Raw genomic sequence first — 17978 nt, 5'->3', positions numbered from 1 at the left:
GGCAAATCTGACTGTCTTGTTTTTGGATGAAGGCATAAATTAACCGACCTAACCAGCTTTTTTTATGAATGCAATGGAACAAAGGCACAGAAAACACGTTCTGTTACTTATCTTAGATGTGAACTGGACCAGTGAACCTATGGCCCTTCCTGTCACTGGGATGGTCCATTCAAAGATAAATTATCTAGCAAAAACATCCAAGTTCCCTGATAAGGAAACCATGACAACATCAGTAACATCAATATTTTCATACCACTATAATTACACCTGTAACCTGGTGCAGTGTTATAACTGAAGATCAAAAGGTAAGCTTCAAAAAACCCAGAACAAACTTGATAAAAGATAAACCTTAATCTCAGTTCAAGAATGCATATTAGCTCAAATCATTTTCAAGAGTTGGACTGACTCCCTGTTGAAGATAGAATTAAACAGTTAAGACTTATTATGATTTACAAGATTGTACTAGCTCTATGCCTGAATTATTTTACTGGCCTGAATACCAGGACTAGTGTATCTAAACTGTAACAACCCAGTCTAAAAAGTAAAGAAGACAGACGCACATTCCTCTACACAGGACAGCAGGACTGGAAATGAAAGTGAGATGAAATTAAATCTGCCTTCTCTTTGAATAGTATAAAAAAAACCAGCTGAAAATGGCTGCTGAGTACGCTTGTATTGTGAAATATCATTTCCAGGACAGTTCTAGGTTTCCAGGCGGTTTCTGAATTTGAACGTGTTTTCATAGTCTTCCATGATTGTGTAACACTGTTTTTATGTCTTTTTATTAGGTGTATCAGCATAAAAATGTGATATTAGCATGTCATTCCCTACTCCTGCCTGTCTCTCAGCCTAGACCTCAGGACCACAATGGAAATAAGTCACATGACTATTACAACATCCTGATGAATTTTAGTACTATATGCATGTTTAAGTACTGTATTTTGATTTATCAAACAAATTCAATAAATCAGTCTATTCGATTTTATTCTGAATTGTCTCCATGACAACTAAATAAAAGCACTACCATCTTTTTTAATTAAACAAAAGAACATAATGGAGATTTAGTACAAGAGGTGTAATAGGGGAATCCATAGAATCCAAACACCACATTTTCCATCAATAATGATAGGTCTTTAAAGATACGATCGATGACAAACCTGCAAAAGTCTCGCCTGAATTTCTTGTTGTGAGAACAAATCAAACTAGAGGTAAAACTGGCTCTTAAGTATTCAGCACAGAAAGATCAGTTTGTGTTTATGTATTTTTTGGGGAAGTAGTGACTGGCAGAGTAAAATATGAGTCATTTTGAAAGACTCCTCCTTAAGCTTTATAAACCTATTATTTTAAAAATCATCTGCTTGCGGCAAAGGAAATCAATTTGATGTTATCTTTCAACAACAAGGTAAGTGCTCAAAAGAAGACATCAAAAGTTATAAATAAAATTTAAAAAGAGGAAAAGTTAAATAAAGTAAACCATCCATGAAGCATTTTATTATGGGCTATCTTCACGACAGCTGAACAGGTCACATCCACTTAAAAAAAATACAGTTAAAAGTTCAAGTTAGAAAAAAAAAGCTAGTAAGTGTACCTTGAGTCAGAAGTTTAACTGTCCATCTATTGTGTTATATTCTGTCATTCTCATCTACAAATTATAGATTACAGATTCTGACCAATCACATTCCGCTTTGCTCAGCCATTGTCCAATAGCCTTCGAGCTTGTACGATTACGACAGAAAGCAACAAGAAGTTTCCAAAATGGGGCTTGAAAGTACTATGGTCTGGTAAGAACTCTACAAATGCCTCATTTTGTGTATTTGTTGATCTGTTAGAGGCTTATAGAGAAACATAATAAATAATTACTCTTATAAACAGTTCTTTGACTTGCATTTTGAGTTCATTTATCGGTTAAGTGGCTGATAACTGACGCTGACGCTTAGCCAGGCTAACACAGTGTCGACCGGCTGAGTCATTGTCGCTAAAGTTAGCTCAGATTTGCTGTCCTAATAAAGTCTTTATGTAGCTGTCACATGTACAGAGACACTTGTAAACGCGATTCCTCACACTGTTGTGCTTCATATTGATTGAATCAACTGGTAACCCCGATTAATTGGTCGTTTCGACCAGCGACTTACGTGGTGTCACCTCTTGCTATCGTTAGCCATCCATGCTAATGCTGTTTTTATATGATAGCGGCAGCTGTTTAAGGCTGTTGAACGCCAACTAGGGACCTCTCCGGTGAAGAAGACACATTTTTCCCACATAGATCTAATGGTGAAGAGGGACCGAGCTGACCTACATATGTAAAATAGCTGCTAGGCCTATGCTAACTGGCTAACTATGGGAATGACATGTCAACTGCTAACGTTAGCTGTGTCAGTTCCACGTTAAACTGGTATTTCCTTCTCAGTGTGGACAACAGTGAATACATGAGAAATGGAGACTTTCTACCAACGAGGCTACAGGCTCAACAGGATGCTGTCAACATTGTTTGCCACTCCAAAACACGAAGCAATCCAGAAAACAATGTGGGCCTCATCACAATGGCAAAGTAAGCTCTCAAAGAGGGTCTGACAATCCTCATGTCACTTGAACAACACGTCATAGCACATTTAGTTTTGCTGTACATTGTTACTGATGATGGATGATGTCTTGTTTTCATTCAGTAACTGTGAGGTCCTGACCACACTGACACCAGATTCTGGACGCATCCTGTCCAAACTCCACGCTGTCCAGCCCAAAGGAAAGATCTGCTTCTGCACAGGCATCAGAGTGGCCCATGTGTGTAACTTGGATGTTACTGATTGAAATGATTGTTTTTAATTTAGGAGAATGCCTGCATTTAGCATTTACTAAATTGATAAATAAAAGGGTTTTGCTTTCTGCAGCAGCAATTTTTGAATAGCCACGTGTTTGCTTCTCCTGTGTAGCTGGCTCTAAAACACAGACAAGGAAAAAACCACAAGATGAGGATCATCGCCTTTGTTGGGAGTCCTGTGGAGGATAATGAAAAAGATGTGAGTTCAAAGTCCTGTATCACATTTTGTGCTTATCCCACAGAGGGTAATGTTTTTATACCAATTATACATTATAGGTTTAACATATTCTCCCACTGTTTAAACCTGCCAATGTATGTCTGTCTTTATTCATCCCAACCTGTTGGTTTTGCAGCTGGTCAAGTTGGCAAAGCGCTTGAAAAAAGAGAAAGTGAATGTGGATATTATCAACTTCGGAGAAGAGGTGAGTAAATGAAAGCATGATGTTGCATTTTTGTGGTTTCCATACCTGACATTTCTTCCCATTTAGAAATTGAGTGTTTAACTTGTCTTGCCATCTGTCTCCAACTGTTTTTTTTTTCAGGAGCTGAACACAGAGAAGCTGACTGCTTTTATAAATACTTTAAATGGGAAGGAGGGGACAGGCTCCCACCTGGTCACAGTTCCTCCAGGGCCCAGTCTGGCTGATGCGCTGCTTTCCTCTCCCATCCTGGCTGGTGAAGGAGGCTCTATGATGGGTCTTGGTGCTAGCGACTTTGAGTTTGGTGTGGATCCCAGTGCCGATCCAGAACTTGCCCTGGTAAGCAATATAAGGATGTGTGTCAAGCGCCAGCAGACTTTTTACAGCATAAATATTGGCCAAGATATATTGACTCAAGAGAGACAATCAAGGGTTCCTTCAAAGGAAACAATCCTGTTTGTTACAGTAACTCAGAAATGTGAAAACATAGCTTATTATGAACTAATGATATACAGTAGTTGTACAAATAGAGCAGAAAACTAATTAGATACTCAATTAAACACAGGTGTATGAGATGCTGTTTACATAGCAAAGACGTGTATCAGCTCCTTGGAACCAGTCTGAGGTTAGAAACTTATCCACACGTAGGAGGCCAATGTGATGCTGCAAATAGGGTTTTTTTGTAAATGGTGAATTAAAAACTCTGCCAGCCACTGAATTGATTGCAGTTGTTTTTTGACTGGTGAGTAAAGCAAATCTAGCAGTCACTTGCATATTTTGCCAGCATTTGGCTGGTGGCTGATGCGAATTTCCAACCTTGGCTGCATAGTAATAAAAATAGCAACACTAAAGGAATGTGTCACTGTTCCTCGCTAAAATCTCATTGCTGCAAAGAGAGAGTTTAATAAAGACCATGACAGGCTATGGGCATCCTTGAGAAATGGCCAAGGATGCAAGAAACTTGAGTTCTGAATTGCTCAGTTGTTTTGTTAGCAAAAAAAATAGAGCAAGAAGACATGCCCTTTGCCTCCACCTCTCACTGTGCTGTCTCTGCATTCATGTAGGCCCTTCGTGTATCAATGGAGGAGCAGCGACAGAGGCAGGAGGAAGAGGCCCGCAGAGCTGCTGTTGCTTCTGCAGCTGAGGCGGGCATGCCCACACCCAGCGCAGACGGTAATTGGAGGATTGACAGACAGTAGCTTTCACTTATGACACAATGCTGATTTGATGGGATGACACTTAGTTTGGATTGATTTTCACACAGAGTCAGAAGAGGCCTTACTGAAGATGTCAGTATCTCAGCCTGAGAGTGGTGCGGCAGTGCTTCCTGACTTCAGCAGCATGACAGAGGAGGAGCAGATTGCCTACGCCATGCAGATGTCTCTTGCTGGAGGAGGTGTGTTCCATTTGATTACCATAGAAATGTATGCTCTTTTTGTCACTTGTGGTAACTAAGCTGCTGGTGTGTCTGTGAAGGTAATAAGCTCTTTTCACTTGTTCTGCGAACAGAGTATGGAGAAATGGATACAGAAGCCCCCATGGACACTGCAGAATCTGCCAAGGTGAGACATTATATGATGTTTCAAATGAAACTGTATAGCAATTGTGAAATGGGGCTCTCCTGGCCCCTGTGCATTCTCAAAGAGTTGCAAGAAGTGGAGGAGTTAGTTCTGGCATCCACAGTCTGAGAGGGAAAAGTGAATCAGTATTTACAAATGAGCTCCTGCATCAGATGATATCTTAAAAAGTCAGAGGTACAGGCCTGTGTACATAGAAACGTGTTTGACTCCCAAGGTGAATTTGGTATAAACATTTTTATCAAGATTTAAATCCTGTTGTGTGTGCTGGTAACGGTAAGTGGAAGCCAAAGATTTTTACATTTTCTCCCAATTGCAACAACAAAGTTTGACATTATGACATTTTTAATTTTAAAATGTTGAAATGTAAACACTGAGGGCCTCTCTAATGTAATGGTTAGAGCACTCGTCTTCCATGCTGAAGGTCCACGGTTTGAATCCTGCTGGGGTCGACGTCAGCAAAGGCATGCGGTCGCTAGAGGTTCCCACCGCCAAATCAAAGGGGATCAGATTAATCTGAGCCAAGTCCTCAACGAGGGCGCTTCTCAAGCAAGCCCATCGTAGACAGGAGGTTGCAGACATAAAAAGCGGAATGAAATGTAAAAACACTACTGGAGCCAGTGGCATATGAGATGAGCAGGCATAGTTTGGGTACTCAAAACCTCTTAAATGAAGACCTAATTCATTCTAATCTATGTTATCCTCTATTGTAATTGAATAGGAGGAAGATGACTATGATGTCATGCAAGACCCTGAGTTCCTTCAGAGCGTCTTGGAGAACCTACCTGGTGTTGACCCAAACAACGAGGCCATCCGCAACGCCATGGGCTCCCTGGCCTCCCAGACCGGAAACAAGCCAGAGGGCAAAAAGGATGAAGAGAAGAAGAAGTGAGGAACTAAAGAGATGGACACAATCTTTAGACATCATGTAGAAAAAAACAACTGAACAATTGCAGACTAATGCAGGATTACTTTAATATATGAAAATATTGCTGATGCATTGTCGCACTGATAGGCCAGCATGAGACCGCATTCTGACATTTAATACCATCTTTTTCTGTCAGACTCAAAAGCACCAGTGTAACAGTACTGAATGACTAGTGTAAAATTGGACTGCCCTGTAATATAAATTGATATCATCCTAAACATGTAATATGGCCCCACTCTCATATTGCCTTGTACGCTCTTTACCCCACATTTTGTCTACATGGTATAATTACTGATAATTGACCCATGAGGAGAGACTTTGTGATGACAGGCTCTTAAACAGTTAGCCACACTCCTGTCATGTCTTTGTGTTTTTTGCAATAAAAGCTATGTATAAATATATTGCCTCTTGGTGTTCTTGTTGCCCTCAGGTTAGATCCTCATACTGCTGACAAGTGCTGTAAGTAGACTGGTGGACAGAAAGGTGTGTGCTATGCAGAGACACCTGGTCAAAGGGTTCCTCGTGAGGTTTAAAAATAGCCCAGTGAGGACATTTATTAATGTTTTATGTCAATCACAGTAGAAATAATATACGTGTCGTTTGCAGCATCCTCCATGCATTTTTCCAGCGCTATCTCATCCTGATAGGATGTCTCCGGTCACGTGACGGGAAGCGCAGCATTTTCAGCTGAAAACGAGCTAGGATAGTCGGGAATCGCATATCCAGGTAAACAATCAAAATACATGAAATATTAAACGTAAATCCCCATCCCAGCCATCCTCTTCTGTGACATCGTCGACCCTACGATCACCGGGTTGTTCTCGCTGTCAAACCATACCTCAGCAAACCGCTCCAGTTGCTTTTTTTTAATGGCGAACGCTAGCTAGTTAGCTAAATGACCCCTCTCTGTCTTGGCTGGAGCTCAGCGGCCAGCTAGCCAGCCTCAGTCGGGAAGGAATATCGCTAGCTCAAAATAACCGAGGTCGCTGCTACGAGACGCTGTCCCGGTTGAACTGACTCTCTAACGGTCACCACTGCAAACCGAAGCATGCACTGAAAGCACTGTAGGAGCAGCGTGTCCCATTCATAGCAAATTAGTGCTGAACCTGTTACCAGAGGAGGGGTTGGATGCAGAAACGCCGCCGCTAGCGCGCTAGCTGGCTAACAGAGATGCTAGTGCAGGGTCCTGATAGCTTAGCTAGCTTCCCTGATAACAAGCTAACCAGCCTTAGCTTGTTAGTTTGTGTCAAATGAAGATGCATGCAAGACTTTATATGCGCGGAATTAACGAAAATGTAATCATTTTAAAGACTATGGTCGATTTTAATGTTTTGCATATTGAGGTTTTGTAGCATGCTAGCAAGGCAGAGCTTGATGGACAACAACACAGGCAGATTCATGCCAGTGTATTTTGCTTCCTGCTGCTACTATGTGAATGAATCTGTGTTTTTACAGGAGTTAATCCCGGTATGGGGGACATGAAGACCCCAGATTTTGATGACCTGTTGGCAGCATTTGACATTCCTGACATAGATGCCAAAGAGGCCATCCAGTCTGCCCCAGATGAGGCAGAGGGACCCCATGGAGCTGCAGGTGCACCCCTGGGAAAGTCAGACGGTGTGGTGGGTGTTGGCTCATCCTTGAGACCGCCGAGCCCCTCAGACCCCCAGGCGGACACCTCAATTGTTAGTGTGATTGTGAAGAATAAAGTGCGCCTTGAGACCGTAGATGGTGGGGAGGGAGACACAGAGCAGGACCCTATTGATGTGATTGCAGGGGTAGATGTGGGTCCAAGACTAGGTGCGTGTGCCCCTGGAATGGCCGAATCTGAGGCACTCAACCACAACGGTTTTGGGGCGTCTGGTGTTTCTACACCCCTTCCCCTCAGCCAGACCCAGTCTAATGGAGCACCATGGTCAATTAACACCCCTAAAGTGTCCTCAGAGGCAGCAGGTGCTGGCGCAGCCAAGTCTCACAAGTCAGGAGGTAACATTTTCAACAGACTTAAACCACTTGTGGCACAGGGGTCTGGAGATCCAGTGGGCCGGGCCAGGAAGATGCAACTCCTACAGCAGCAGCACCAGCAGCAGCAGGATACAGGCCAAGAGAGGGCAGATGGTGTCAAAGCATCATTACCCTCATCTTCCTCTCTGTCAGCTGGGTCGTCTCCTCTGGCTGGAGGCGGGGCCGTCGGACTAGCCTCACCTTTCTTTCCCCCTTCCAAGCCTCTGCTTCCTACTCCACCCTCTGCCCTCTCGTCACACCCGCTGCACTCATCTCAGCCTTTTAATGGAGGTCCCAAAGGTGCCCCTGCTGGATTTCAGCACCAGCAGATGGAGGAGGATGATTCTGATCCTGATTTGGGGAGTCCACTGGTGATCCAAGAGAACCCAGACTCCCCGACTTGCACTCAGCTGAGCCGACGATACAAGTCGGATTCTGTCTCAACGCAGCCCACATCCTCTACTGCATCTCATCCTAAACCTGGGGACACTCCTTCAGGGGCATCTCTGACTTCATCAACACCCCAGTCTGGTTCAGCAGAGAGTCCCCAGCTGGAGGACAGGCATCCAGAACACGTCATAGAGGAGAGAGACTCACCAGAGAGTCCCGAACCAGAGATGCCAAAATCAACTGCTCAAGTAGCAGCTAAGAGGTGCTCCAGCCCTGCAGTGGCCTCCACTCCACCCCCTTCTGAACTGCGGGAGCCCAAAGAGGAGGAGGAAGAGATGGAAGTGGGAAACGGGATAGAGAAGGTCACAGATGGCAAAACTGACAAGGAAGAAAATGGGAGAACAAGTGAGGAGAAGATGGAGGTAGATGATGGCAAGCCTAAACCTCCTGCCACTGACGGAGGGGAAGCATGTGTTGCTGTACCAGCTGCTTCTGGAGCTCCAGCCCGACCCCTCAAAGTCAGAATAAAAACAATTAAAACATCCACAGGTGGAATCACCAGAACTGTCACGAGGGTGGCGCCTAAAGGTGGTGCTGCGGGGAAAGGTTTGGACCCTAAAGCTCAAACTGGGGAACGTAAGGTGTTAGGAAACAAGGCCCAAAAACTTGAAGGTTCCCCTGGTCACATGACGACAACTTCCCAGAAAGTAAGTGCTCTCAATGCTTTGCCTGTGTCTACGCTCGCAGCCAGCAGCGTCATGCTAGCTGCCGCCACGAAAGTCCAAAACAAAATGGCTGCATCTGACAAGGCCAAGGTGTCTGCGACTGCTGTAAGCATCACTAAATCTGCTGCCCTGCCTGCAACTCCCGCTGTGGCCTCCTCTCCAAAGTTCTCAGTTGCTGCTGGAGGAATAAGCGTACGTACAGCCACTAATAAGACAGCTAATGGAGGTAGCAGCACCATCATCGGCGGTGCCCTCCAGCCAAACAAACCCGCCTCCATCGTCAACAGCACAGGTGCTGTCATCTCCCGCAGTCAGTCAAGCCTTGTTGAGGCTTTTAACAAAATTCTTAACAGTAAGAACCTTTTGCCGAGCTACAAACCCGACCTCTCGGCACCTCCACCACCTGAATGGGGTCTCCCGCTCCCAGCAACAGGGTATCGCTGCCTGGAGTGCGGAGATGCTTTCGCCCTGGAGCGCAGCCTGGCTCGACACTACGACAGACGATCACTCCGTATCGAGGTGACCTGTAACCATTGTGCTAAGAGGTTGGCCTTCTTCAATAAGTGCAGTCTTCTGCTGCATGCCAGGGAGCATAAGGAGCGTGGGCTGGTCATGCAGTGCTCACACCTGGTCATGAGGCCTGTCACTGTAGAGCAGATGATTGGACAGCAGGACATAACACCCATCGGTGGTAAGTAGAGTGGGAGCTAACAGTTATTGAAATAATTGTTTAAAGCTACAGTTTGTAACTTTTATTAAAGGCAAATGGTCTTTGAAAAAATCAAACTCCCGCTCTTCCTCATAGTGCTTCTAATTGCATTTGCAAGAATCCATCTCATGTGAACAAAAACAGCCAATCAGAACTGAGGCAGCTGGCAGTCACTATTCGTTAATTACAGTCAAACTAGCCAGCGCTGATCAAATATGAACCAAAATTTTGTTACTGCATTGCCTATTTCTCACCTCAGTGTTTTCAGAAACATATTTTAGTGTACTGTTTAGCTGTAAAATGAGAATGTTTGCTCTGGCTGGTGTGGTGTGCTTTGTTTTAACTCAGCTGTTTTCAACATGACTGTTGGATCACAAACTTTCTCATTTTACAGCTAAACAGTACACCAAAATATGTTTCTAAAAGTTTGTCGGGAGAATTAAGCAATGCAGTAACACAATCTTGACTCATATTTGATAAGCGCTGCCTAGTTTGACAGTTTGACCACAGTTCAGGAGCTGTGATTGACATGATTGAGAGCTGCGTTAGTCTTCTCAGCTCTGATTAGCTATTTTCGTTCAGGTGTGGTGGATACTTGCAAATGCCAATAGTGACACTAGGAGATTATCTGTATCATATAATACTGCATAGATAGTGACAGTTTCAACAAAGAAAACAAAAAGTTATTTTTATAGAAGTTACCGATTGTAATTTTAAACACGTGTGTTTTCCTGATGATTTAATCAAAAAATCATTTAGTCAATAAAATGTAAGAAAATAGAGAAATTTGCCAATAACAGTCTCCCAGGACCCAATGTTGCATCGTCAGGTTTTTCTTGTTTTGTCTGACCAAAAGTCAAAAACTCAAAGATAAGACATTTACAGTTATATTAAACCGAGAAAAGCATAAAATTCTCACATTTTGATAAGTCATTAACAGAATTTTTTCAATAAATTACAAACGATCGATCATTAAATTGTATGTTAATTTTTTTTTTCAATTGATTGACAAAGTAATTGCCTATTCGTTGCAGCCCCAGATTGAGCTCTGCATGAAGTGTGTTTGATGCTTTTGCAGTCAACATTCAGTTATGGTGTTAACGTCATGCTACAGCTGCAACCTGTCAGTTATTTTCTCAATTAATTGTTTGCTCTATAAAACATCAGTAAATAGTGAAAACTATCCATCAAATTTCTCTGAGACATCTTCAGATCGCTTGTTTTGGCTGCTCAATAGTCCAAAACCTAAAGATATTCAGTTTACTGTCATAAAAGATTTTTAAAAACTGGCAAATATTGTGAAAGTGAGGAGCTGGAGCTACACAGTCAGGGGCATTTTTGTTTAAAAAATGACAAGCGATTAATCAATAAAACATCTTGCCTGTACATTTTCTGTTGATTGACTAATTGTTTCAGCTCTACATGATATATTTTAGTTTCTGTTAAAGCAGAGAACAGCAAGAACCACAAAAATAAGTTATTTTGGTGATATTTCATTAAAAAACACACACACACACACACATATATATATATATATATATATATATATATATATATATATATATATATATATATATATATATATATATATATATATATATATATATATGTATGTATATATATATATATATATATATATATATATATATATATATATATATGTATATATTCCTCTTTCATTTGCGATTCATCTTCATTGACCACGTCCCATCTGTCTCTTCTGATTTCCACCTGTGGATGACCAGGCCTGCTCTCCTCTTCGTCCTCCTCTCCTCCAGTCTCCTCTCCTTCCACCACATCCGGGGGCCCCGCCGTCTCCGCCAACTCCAGCCCAATGAAGGATGCTTCATCCCCAGCAGCAGCTCAGCCTCGGCCGGTCCGCCGCACACCTCAGGGCCCCCAAGCACTGATGCCTCTGCCTTGCAAAAAGGCAGAAGGGCTGCAGTACAACAACTTCAAATGTCCAGAGTGCCAAACACAGTTCTCTGGAAAGGCTGAGCTGGTCACCCACTTTCAGCAGATCAGAGCTGCTCCCAACTCAGTGAGTCTTTGTGTCAGGCTGCTGATAACCTGCTGTTATGAAATGCTGGTGGTCACTGTTTGAGTTCACTTTTTGTTTCTGTTTCAGACATGTACGCAATGCTCGCCTCCCATGATGCTGCCCAACTCGTGTGCCGTGTCCGCCCACCAGAGGATCCATAAACACAGAGCGCCACATGTCTGTCCTGAGTGTGGTGGGATCGCCCGACAGGCCAGCTTCCAGACCCACCTGGAGGAGGCCTGTCTGCACTTTGCCAGGCGCATTGGATACAGGTGTTGAGACACGTCCTCAAACATCACACACATGAATCCTACAGTAGCACTGTAATGATTTGCTAAAAGATCGTATCACATAGCTTCAGGTAGCACAAATGTAGGATACTACATTTAAAATTGTTTTTCTGTCCATGCGATATCACATAACATTGTGTATCATGAACTTGTCCAGGTGCTCAAGCTGCCAGGTCGTGTTCGGAGGGTTGAACTCCATCAAGTCACACATTCAGACCGCTCACTGCGAGGTCTTCCACAAGTGCCCCAGCTGCCCCATGGCCTTCAAGTCTTCCCCCAGCGCCCAGAGCCACATCAGCACCCAGCACCCAACACTCACTGGAGGACAGGCCAAGTATGTATACTTCTACGACCAAAACAATACATGGCACATTTTCAGCCCTTTCTTAAAGGTCAGAGGATGTTTAAAACCTATGATCATAAATCTGAAAGTAGTTCCCTGAAATATAAATTCTTTTGTATTTCTCTTCTTTTGCAGAATGATCTACAAATGTGTGATGTGTGATACGGTTTTTACCCAAAAACCCTTGCTGTACATGCACTTTGACACTCATTTAGCCAAGCAAAAAGTGCATGTGTTCAAGTGTCCTGACTGCACGAAGCTCTATGCCCAGAAAGGATCGATGATGGAGCATATTAAGGTGCGTTTTCTGATTAGAAACATCACACATTTTAGATATTAATTTAGATATCAATGCAAATCATGAACTACCATTTTGCCTTTATGTGTTGCCCATTCATTGCTCTCTACAGTGAATGTGGTGTCAACTAAGGCATACAGCAATGTCTTGGATCGGCCTTAGCAAGGTTCCTCCCCGGTGACCTTGTCCTAAGTTCTATACCAAGTACAAAATGTTTTAGTACCAGAAATGTTTTTTTGAGAGTCATCTTTTGTCTTTCAGTAAATCTGCATTTCAATGGTAAATGAATCCTGAATGCTCTGTGTGTGTCTCTTCTCTCTCACACTTTACTGTCGTCCCTCTCAGACGGCTCACAGAGGACCATCCGCCAAACAGACAGAGTCTCAGTCCGATGCCTCTAACCCTGCCTCGGCCCCCGCCAACACATCCGGTCCGTCTGGCCTCAAATCAAAATCCTCTGGAAAACCTGACAACTCTGACGGAGAGGACTGGGGGCGGGAACAGGAGGAGGAGGAAGAGGAGGAGGAAGAGGATGATGACGAGGATGAAGACTACGAGGCTCCAGGGGCTAACTCAACCGCCCCGGGGGCCGGCAGTCATCCACCCCCCCAGACTGAGTGGACCTGCCCCCAATGCCAGACCACCTTCACCGACAATGATGACTATCTGAGTCATGTGAAGATGGAGCACGGCAAGGTGTGGCATACTATTATATATTTTAGTCTGACTGTGTTTAATCTAATGATGAAGTTAAACATTTTATTTAGCTACCTGCACTGTGAGAGTTAAAGATGACCTCCACTCATGGTGGTAAAGCAGAATAAGAAGCACCAGCACTCTGAGGGAGGCTGTTGTTAATTTCCTGTTTGCACTGCAGCACATTTGACTGAGACTCTTTCATCTTACCCGATCTGCCTCTGTGTGTGTGTGTGTGTGTGTGTCTGTGTGTGTCTGTGTGTGTTTTTATGTGTGTTTGCTGCCAACTCCAAAGTTCCCTTGTCGTATTTGTGGAGGCACGTTCAGCACGTCTTCCAGCCTGAGACGTCACGAGCGTGTCATTCACGAGGGCAACAAGAGAGTCTTCCATTGCCAGTGAGTCACTTTAGCTTTCATTAAATATGTGTTTTATAGTTTGTCGGATAGTTTGTCTCGTTTTTAATCCTACTAAACAAAGCATTGCACAATACACAAATTAAAGGACAGTAGAAAAAATTGAAACTAATTTTCTCTATCATTTAGACAACACATTCTTCTTCTAGATTAACCTAATGTCGAGTTTCAACAGTTCAGTTTAAATACCAGGTCTCAGCTGAGCACGTAGAGGTTCCTGCTTTTTAGACAAGTTATATACAATATTATTCTATGCGCTATTTGTTTTATTTTTATCATGGTGAAAATATGCAGCTTTGATTTAGTACATATATCATCAGTTCAGTGTCCTTTGTTCTTGACAAACACGGAGTCTCTTAACAAACCAGTATTGAGCTTTTCATTATTGTAACATGTATAAGTAACATTAAATTGCAGTACAGAAATGCTGAACTGGGTTTAGGACCTTCAGAAACAGTTTGACTGTTACATAGTTTGTCCACCAGAGAGCTCTGATGTGTTGAGTTTTACACTGTAAAATGCCTCAGTTTGTGTCTTTGTCACTTATTTTTATACACATACCTTGGATTTTTTTTTTATTAAAGTCATGTGCTTATGAAAATCATTTTCTCTTATTTTTTTTTGTCTTTTTTACTAATGCCTGATATTGTAATTAGAATTTTACAAACTCCCAAATATCCACCAGGTTATATCAGTCAGGCTCAGAGTTTGTTAAAATCTGATTTGACCTTGCAAAATTATTTTTCAGATATTGCACAGAAGGAAAGCGCACCTTTGGTAGTCGGTTCTTACTGGACAAGCATATTCGGCTTCATCACAGAACCACAGATGGACAGGTGAGTTAAGACCATGTTCATAACAGTCTCCCTGTTTCTGGATATAGATAGTCTGAAGCTAAACACACATATTGCCTCATTTCCTATTATTAAAAAAAGTCAGTTCTGTGAGATTTTTTTTATATTCTCACTGCAGAAACGGCATACTATAATATTTTGTATATACGAGTCCCCTCGCTCTGTTTGTTTGTTTTGTGTGTCAGTATTGCCAACGCTCTCTCTCTGTTTTTGTGTCCTCAGGATAGACCCATGACCAGGAAGCGTGCGGCCACAGGGGCAGAAGGACAAGGTAGCTCCTCAGAACAGGATGGTGAAGGTGGACCACCTGGAGTCAGGGCAGGAGACGAAGAAGAAAACGCCACCGAGGAAGGTGAGGAGGGTGCTGCAGGTCCTGCAAAGAGAACCAGGGCGTCTGTTGCATCTGCATCGTCGGCACCTAATGAGCCGGAGGAGGAAGACAACATTTTCCGTTGTGTCCCCTGTGGCTTCACCACGGAGGACGGGGCGGAGTTTCAGCGCCACATCCCACAGCACCGGGCCGACACCGCCTCCTTCCAGTGCCTGCAGTGTGGCGTTTGCTTCGCGTCAGCCGGCTCTCTCAGCCGGCACCGCTTCATCACTCACCGCGTGCGGGACACCCAGGGTGACGCCGACCGCAGCACCCCACGTGCACATGGCTCTCCCGACGGCTCGCCCGCAGGCTCCCCTCAGGCACAGGGTGAGGACGGAGATGGGAATCTGGGCTGCAAGGTGTGCGGCCGGCGTTTCGACAAGGCCTCGGACCTCAACACCCACTTCAGGACCCACGGTATGGCCTTCCTCACCGCACACAAGACAGATAAGCCCCAATAGAGAAGGGGGGGCGGGGGACAGACAGATCATCTACAACGAGGAGTTGGGGGTCGTGACGGCGGGGAGAGGCTATAGAACATGAATGTTGATCCTGAAATGAAACAGCTGCTTCCTGTGCAGTTTTTTTTAGCCACCATAAACAGTTTCAGTCTAATCTATGGCACATCTTCTGTGCGATTGTAACTGCATGTTTGATCATATTACTGGTCACTTAACTGAACGCACCTGTGATAGACTCGAGTGGAAAGGCACTCAAACAGCCTCCCAAGTAAAGCATTTATATATCAGCCATACTGTGTTTAATACGTCTTGTCCTTCCATCTCAATCACTCTGCACTGACTGTAGCCACCTGCCTGTTTTTACATGTAACACACTTAAATGCATTCACCTCCCACTGTACTCCTGACAGCTGTAGTGCCGATATTTTTGTACCTAACATTGTTTGTTGTCTTCATACTTGTCCTTGTTCATTTTTCCGGCATGAGATCAGCTTTAACGTCCTAAAACTGATCTCATGCTAAGATCTCAAGACATCTGGAGCATGAAGAGGAGTGTTTGGAGAATTTTAACACTGATTTTTATGTTGCTATAATATTTATTTATACGAAACGCATCACTGCTGTTGGTATCTGTGTGAGTTGGTTGCGTCGAATTGATTCGATTTACCTACAACAGAGACGTGAGGAGAGAATCTGACAGCATTTTATGAGGAGACGAGGTTACTGGAGGTCTGTAACCTGTGTAGTGTGAATAATGTGTGATGTTGTTAATCGTTAAGCTAGAAGAAGAAGAGAGGTCAGGCTTCCTGCCAGTAGTATATGTGTACGTTTTGCCATGTAAATACATATTACACTAAAAGAAAGCGTTCTGGTTTTAGTAACTTGCTATGATAATGTGAATACGTATAGTATTTGTACTTGTACTGTTCCCTTTTTTTCCAAACAATTTGAAGTTTAAAAGATTTCCCCCCCCAGAGGTAGCTATACATTGTAATTACAAAGCAGAGGGAGAGTGCGGGGGTTGTGTTGTCTTAATGTGTATGAATACAAATGTTTATCTCTTTGAGACGGTTCTTTTTTTATCTACAGAATCAGTGCTTGCTGTTCTCACGTTTCTTTTGTATGTTTCAAAAACAGCCTTCATGGTCACGTGATGGAGGCCCAAGAGTGGATTTTCTTTTTGTTTGTATCTTTTATATGTCATGATATCATATTTATATAGCTCAATAGTGGAAACTTCATGTCATTTTCTTTTCCATGGTTATGGTCTGCTTGCTGAAATGCCATACATTTTTGTGCTGTTTCGAAATAAATGTGTAAAAGAGATGATGGATTTGTGCAGCAGTTTCATCTGCAGAGGTCAGGGTTGAATTCAGAGCAGTTTTCAGCTTCTTTTGTTTTCAGATTGGATTCTTTTCAGTTCTCTGTTTATATCGCATTCACATTATTGCTTAACAAAACTAATGGTTCTTTTATGCTCAATGTTAGACACAGACACAGAGCCTTCTGTCCATACTCTGTGTTCACTTAGTCTGCGTTTGTGCACGTTTTCTGAAAGCTAACGGATATGGATGAAACGGAACAGTACCACCGAAAATCATGGGGGCAGTGTAGCATAGTTTAAGCAAGACGCATCTGTCGCAATGTGTTTAGTGGCCCTTACAGACCACTGGTGTCTACAGCACGATCTCCGCCACTCCTGCCATGTTTGTAGCTTTCAGAAGCTTTGACTTCTGCTTCTAGTGCCATCTAGTGGATGTATTTATACCAACGATAAAAGATGCAGGGCACTGAGAGTAAAGGCCTATTTATACTCACTCTATGTATGAATACAGATATGTTGATTTCAAACATTGTGATGGTCACTACCCTCAAACTTTCATGCAACCTTTACGTTGGCATAGATGTATTCACTAGAGGGCAGAGTTAGAAGTTTCTGACAACAACAAATATGGCGACAGTGGAGTAGCTAATAAGCGTAATAATCCACCTTTTAACAGAGGCAGCATGATAGATGTTTCTGTGGGGCTATGAAATACATCCCAACATGTTGACGAAGAATTCTTTTCCTCATGTTTTGTTCAGGTCTGCTATGTATTTCTCATGTCGTACAGTCATGTCTCGCTTTACTACTGCACTGCTCCCACAATTTATGGTGGTATCTTTCGTCCGTATCCTTAAGCTTTCAGAAAACGTGCACAAATGCAGACGAGATGAACACCCAAGTACAGAGAGGAGACTCCGTCTGTTCTCATACGTGAAGCCTGTAGGCACAGCGACGCTATAAGCTATGCTTACTGTGTTTATCATCATAGGTTAGCATTTTAGCATGGTAATGTTGCTAATTAGCACTAAACACAAACACAAAGTACAGTCAAGGCAGATGGTAATGTCTAAAACAAAGTATTGGACATATTAAAAGTTGAACCACATGATGGTGCTAGATCAGTGGCTCAAACTTTTTTTCGACAATGTACTCACTTTTTTAGGCAATTAACCACCACCCACCATCACAAAACATTTCTGGTGGGGAAAAAAGACCTGTATAGAGAGGTACAAGACAAGGCTGCGCCATCAGTTTTCTGGTTTACTAATCAACAACCTTGTAAATGAAACACTTAAAGGGGCTCCATGCAAATTC

General features: G+C 43.1%; 2 protein-coding genes and 1 non-coding gene across 5 annotated transcripts; all 3 read left to right on the top strand.

Annotated features, from left to right (window-relative positions):
* The first annotated feature begins 1714 nt into the window (after positions 1-1714).
* On the top strand, positions 1715-6138 carry LOC125905171 (26S proteasome non-ATPase regulatory subunit 4). Its single transcript, XM_049603062.1, has 10 exons — positions 1715-1781; positions 2408-2548; positions 2664-2778; positions 2928-3014; positions 3169-3237; positions 3358-3573; positions 4299-4407; positions 4499-4630; positions 4744-4796; positions 5533-6138. Exons 1-10 carry the CDS (start codon positions 1756-1758, stop codon positions 5701-5703), a joined length of 1119 nt encoding a protein of 372 aa, XP_049459019.1. The 5' UTR covers positions 1715-1755; the 3' UTR covers positions 5704-6138.
* Positions 6139-6382: 244 nt separating this feature from the next.
* znf687b (zinc finger protein 687b) lies at positions 6383-16663 on the top strand. Of its 3 annotated transcripts, none has more exons than XM_049602705.1 (10): positions 6383-6465; positions 7195-9549; positions 11346-11608; positions 11696-11880; positions 12056-12232; positions 12377-12539; positions 12885-13235; positions 13531-13631; positions 14398-14485; positions 14726-16663. In XM_049602705.1, exons 2-10 carry the CDS (start codon positions 7209-7211, stop codon positions 15335-15337), a joined length of 4281 nt encoding a protein of 1426 aa, XP_049458662.1. In that variant the 5' UTR covers positions 6383-6465; positions 7195-7208; the 3' UTR covers positions 15338-16663. The 3 variants fall into 3 exon arrangements, with proteins under 3 accessions (XP_049458662.1, XP_049458660.1, XP_049458661.1); XM_049602703.1 differs by having other exon boundaries at positions 11313-11608; XM_049602704.1 differs by lacking the exon at positions 6383-6465 and adding an exon at positions 6611-6803 and having other exon boundaries at positions 11313-11608.
* Positions 12616-12751, top strand: LOC125905431 (small nucleolar RNA SNORA13). Its single transcript, XR_007451650.1, has one exon. It is a non-coding gene; the product is annotated as a small nucleolar RNA SNORA13 (small nucleolar RNA).
* Positions 16664-17978: the final 1315 nt, after the last annotated feature.

This window comes from Epinephelus fuscoguttatus, linkage group LG17, assembly GCF_011397635.1.
Source record: "Epinephelus fuscoguttatus linkage group LG17, E.fuscoguttatus.final_Chr_v1".
Classification (NCBI taxonomy): domain Eukaryota; kingdom Metazoa; phylum Chordata; class Actinopteri; order Perciformes; family Serranidae; genus Epinephelus; species Epinephelus fuscoguttatus.
The sequence above is the reverse complement of the archived record's forward strand: the minus strand, read 5'-3'. Positions and strand labels throughout refer to the sequence as shown.